The sequence below is a fragment of the Petaurus breviceps genome, unplaced genomic scaffold (assembly GCF_028583685.1).
Source record: "Petaurus breviceps papuanus isolate PSGF00001 unplaced genomic scaffold, PetGlider_PUasm1.0 139, whole genome shotgun sequence".
In the NCBI taxonomy this organism is placed as follows: Eukaryota; Metazoa; Chordata; class Mammalia; order Diprotodontia; family Petauridae; genus Petaurus; species Petaurus breviceps.
In genome coordinates this window covers 16,302,460-16,307,395 of record NW_027185697.1, presented here as the reverse complement: position 1 = coordinate 16,307,395, position 4,936 = coordinate 16,302,460, and the positions used below count along the sequence as shown (strand labels likewise).

General features: G+C 47.3%; 1 protein-coding gene across 1 annotated transcript in view; it reads right to left on the bottom strand.

The window, feature by feature from the left end:
* The window catches only part of LOC138145256 (dedicator of cytokinesis protein 5), a 129,960-nt gene that overhangs the window by 22,849 nt on the left and 102,175 nt on the right, over nt 1-4,936 (bottom strand). The window contains exons 36-37 of the mRNA XM_069066898.1: nt 4,684-4,770; nt 159-335 (exon numbers count right to left, since the gene is read on the bottom strand). Of these exons, the coding sequence (XP_068922999.1) occupies nt 159-335; nt 4,684-4,770 (264 nt within the window). The remainder of the gene's footprint in view (nt 1-158; nt 336-4,683; nt 4,771-4,936) is intronic.

Genomic DNA, 4,936 nt, shown 5'->3' with positions numbered 1-4,936 from the left:
TCCATCCATTCCTCCCTCCCTTCATCCATCCATCCCTCCATCCATCCCTCCATCCATCCATCCATCCACCATCCATCCATCTATCCATCCCTCCCTCCCTCCCTCCATCCATCCACCATCCATCCATCCATCCCAGTTCTATAAGGACCCATGCCTACCTTTTCATAGTTGGAATATCCACCCATGACAGCAGGGTCTACAATGCCATTGAGTAGCATGGAGAGTGGGTGCAGGGAGAGTGAGCGGTCCCATGCATGCTGTTGGACACTATTGCTGATCTTCTCATTGGTGAGCTCCATGGTCTCAATGGCATTCTCCAAGGGGCTGATTTCTTCCTGAGCAGCAAGAAGCAAGAAAGAGGAAGGACCATTTGTGAGCCACACAGCAAGTCCTCAGTATGCTAGGACAAGCAAAACAGTCACATTTTAAACCAGGCAATAGAGTGGTATTTTGGAATTAAATTTAATTTTCTAGAATCCCCATTAATTTTAATCATTAAAGATGTCTAATAGACTCTGCTACTTATTGGCTGTGTGACCTTGAGCAAGTCCCTTCCCCTCTCTGAGTCTTGTTTTCTTCCTCTGTAAAATTAGACAATTGACCAAGATAACCGTTAATGTCTTGTCTTTTTCTACATCAATGGAAAGAGTAGAGTCAGAGATCATGGTTTTGAATCCTACTTGTGTGTCCTTTGAAGACCCCATGTGTATTACCCTTGGTAAATCACTTAGCTCTATTGGGCCTCAGTTTCCTTCTCTGTAAAATGAGAGGTTGAACTCATTGATCTGTAGGCTAGCTTTCTGCTCTGGATTGATGACACTGGAGACAAAATGCTATGAAAGATGCAGGAAGGGGAGCTGGGCTTCAGGTTGGGTGGTAGGGTGTCATGGAAAATCATGGAGGGCTTCATGGAGAAGGAGGTGGCATTTAAGCTGAGCCTTTAAAGGATGAGAAGGCTCTCAAAAGACACAGATGGTGTGGGAGGAGGCTATTTTAGGCACAACAGACTCATAAGAAAAATATAGAACACAACTACAGTCATTACTCCTTCTTAAGCTTTCCCCCCAAGCTTTTTTGGGGTATGAACTGATGAGAAGAAATAGGTATGGGACCTTCTCACTCCCTCTCCGCAGCCCTAGAGACTGAGTCAACGAATGAGTGGCTCACTATTCAGGAAGTTGTTGTTTGACTCCTTGTGACCCATGAGGGGTTCTTTTTTGGGGGGACAAAGATCCTGGAGTGTTTTGCCAGTTCCTTTTCCAATTCACTTTACAGATGAGGAAACTGAGCCAAATAGGGTTAAGTGACTTGCTCAGGGTCACACAGTTAGTGTCTGAGGCCAGATTTAAACTCAGGGAGATGAGTCTTCCTGATTCCAAGCTCAGTGATGTATCCACTGTGCCATCCAGCTGCCCTGTTAATTAATTAATTAATTGGTTAATTAATTCCATCCATCAAAAAACCTAGGCAAGTCACTTACGCTCCCTGAGGCCATTAGGGGTTGGCACAGAGCACAAAGAATTGGGCCTGAAGACAGTTCAAATCCAGCCTTAGATAGTGGCCAGCTGAATTACTCTGCCTCTTTCTGCCTCAGTTTCCTCCTCTCTAAAACGGAAATAATAACAGCACCTGCCTCCCAGGGCTGTTGTGGGGATCTAATGAAATCTATTTGTGGTGTGCTTAGCCCATAGTGCTATAAAAAAGCCCATTCCCTTTCCTGTGCCCCTATACCTCTCCAGGGCTTATCTACCAAGTCAGAGATGGGCTGCAATTGAGAGTGGTGGAGGGATTAAATCACTGATTGTGTGACCTTAAACTGTCCCCAGGCGCAGTAAAGGGCAGCTGTCTTGGACTCAGGGGACCTGGGCCTGACTCCAGCTCTTCTAGAACACATAGAATTTGAGACCTAGAGTCGGAAGGCATCACAAAGGTCATCTGCATTGAGTTCAACTACTTTATTGGACAATGAATGCAAATTAAGATCCAGAGAAGAGAATGACTTACCCAAGGTCACAGATAGTCCTCATCAGAGGTAGGATTCAAACTCACTTCATCTTCCTTCCCTCCCCATTCCCTGTCTGTCTCTGTTTCTTTCTCATTCATTCATTCACACACACACACACACACTTCAGATGGCTCCCCCTGAAAGTGGAGAATCCAGCAGAAAATGCAACTAATGTAAAAAACAAAAAATATAAATTTTACTTGAAAAAATAAAATTTCTGGAACTGAACTGAATTATTCACCAGATTTGATCCTTAAAGACTTCTGGGTATTTCCCAAAATTAAATCTACCCACGAAAGACGAACATCTGCAACCTTTGGAAATATTCAAAACAATGAGCTATGGAGTCTGAAAGCAGCCACCACCCACGTTTCGAGCAATAGTAACTTTGGGTGAAATAGCTGTAAAACTGAACGTACAGTTCTGGTGTGTTTGTTCAAAAATCCCCCACAGTCCCTGAGCAGCACAGCTCTTAGAAAGGGGGTTTGGTGGAATGAAAACCAGCTGATGGTCACCAAGCCCCTCCTGAGTACAGAGCACTGTCCTAGGGAGGAGGGGGCCAGGGAAGAGGGGCACACAGCTTCCCCATGTTCAGGGCCCCTGCACATCCTGATGGAGAAGTCAGAATCAAAGATGGTCTGCAGTGTGGAGAGAGGAGGCTCAACAAGACCTGGCTAAAGGGGGATGATGGGGACGCCTCTTTGGGATTGCGGATGAGTGGCGGGAAATGGGAGAGGTATTATGGATGCAGAAATGACAGGATTTGCCACAAGCCTAGATATGAAGTGTATGCCAAGTTATGAAGATGAATAAGATTGTCAAGGGATGGAATGGAGAGGGAGAAGAGAATAAAGAGAAGAGAAGGGAAGAAGAGAGAAAGGAAGGGGGGAGGAGGGAAAGGGAGAGAAGGGAAGGGGGAAGGGAAGAGGGCAAGGCAGGGAAGGTCAGGGACAGGGAAGGAGAAAGGAGAAAGGAGAAGAGATGAGAAGAGAAAGAGAGCCTTGGGGAATACCCACCTCAGTGGATTTAGGAGAAGACAGGAGGCCAGTACAGGAGACAGAATCTGCAGCTAGGGAAGCAGAAGGAGCACCAGGAAGAGTGAGGTGTGTCTTAGAATCCAAAGGAGCGGGGAGGACCCAGAAGGAGAGGGTGACAAAGGCTGCAGAGAGACCGGGCAGCAGGACCGAGAGGACTAAGGTCCTTGGGTTGGGGGATTGGAAGCTCATTGGAGGGGTTAGAGTGCAGCTTCTATACAGTGGGGAGAGAAGGCATAGGGGTAGGAGTGGAGCAGAAAGTGGGTGGAAATACATGAGGCAAGGCAGATGGGGACGTCATATAAGTTTTAAAGGAGTCTGACAGTGAAGGGGAGAGTGCGAGAGATGCCCCAGTGGCTGGCTGGTGGGTCAAAGGGAGTTGTTTTTAAACTTTCTCAGCTGGTCCCAGAAAAAGGTGAGGCTGGTGATGTATGAGAAAGAAGAGAAGACTGCTGTCCTCAAAGGTTGTTGAGGACCTGGAGAGGATGGAATTGAGGACAAAGGCAGAGGGTTCACATTTAGCCTAGAGGAAGAAAATGCTTTCCCAGGAGAAATGATGAGGATGACCCTGGAAAGTTCCGAAGAATGAAGAAGCTGGGGGTGGGGTGGGGTACAGGTGTGAATGCTGAGGGGGATCACAGGATCATAGATTTAGAGCCAGAATGGTCCAACCTTAGACGTCAAGCCTGACCCCATTACTGTACAGGCCCAGGGAGCTTAAGTGAATTACCCAGGTTCAGAGAGATATTAAGCACCTGAGGCTAGACTTGGACCTGGTCTTCCTGACTACAAGTGCAATGCCATACACCGTGCTCTCATCATCATGTGCACTGGCTCCAGTCTTCTCTAGGAAGCAAAGGAGCTTAAGAGGAAGATATACAATGCATGTTCATGGTAGAATGTACATAGCAGAAGGCAGGGTGTTCATAGTAGAATGTGGGATGTTTGTAGGAGAATGCCCATAGTAACATGAGATATTCACGGTAGATTATACATAGTAGAACACAGATCTTCATAGTAGAACATAAATACTACAACATGGGATGTTCACAGTAGAACATGAGTGTCAGAGCCGGAGAGGCCACAGAACACCGAACATCAGGACCCCGAGGTCATCTAGACCAACTCCCTCCTTTCAGAGAGAAGGACTTGCCCGAAGTCACGCAGGTGACAGAACCAGAGATGGTGTTGACTCAGGGGTTTAGAGGCACAGCCAGTGACTGAAGAGGTCAAGGTTTTTATTAATTCTTGTGGTGGGTGGGCAGTTAGCAGCGGCTCCCAGGCAGACTGTGTCCCATCAGGGCCTGAAAGCACTGGAAGGAGTTTCTGTCTTTTCCTAATTATGTCATGTAAACTAACAAGAGTGGGGCCCAACTTGGCTGCCCCTGCCATGTGTGCATAATCGCTGCTGGGGTCAGCCTCGCAGGACTGGGTCAGTCAGTCACTGTAATTACAGCTGAGGGAAATTAGGCGATTAAATGATTACTGACGGCTTTCTGGGCCCTCCAGAGACACAAGCAGCCTGTCTTCTTTAGTGGAAAAGTGGGCTGTTGGAAGACAATGCTGAGGGCAGGGAGAGACGCAGGTTCCCTGGGCATGCTCGGGTCTGAGACACACTCCTGAGGGGCCTCGAAGAGAACTCACCATGGTAACCTGCTTGACTTCAAACCACTTGAGAATCCCAGGAAAGGTGTAAGCGGTGGTATAAGTGGTCCTCTCAATCCACATGGTCTGGGAGCAGAAGGGAGCAAAACACCATGAAGGCAATTTAACAAAATTCTAGCCCTCCCCCCTCCCAAGAGGATGGGAGTGAATTTTCCCTAAAATGTTTGATTCATGGAATGGGAGAACTGGGGGCTTAGAACATAGAGTGGGCAATCTGGGAGGGGCTCTAGAA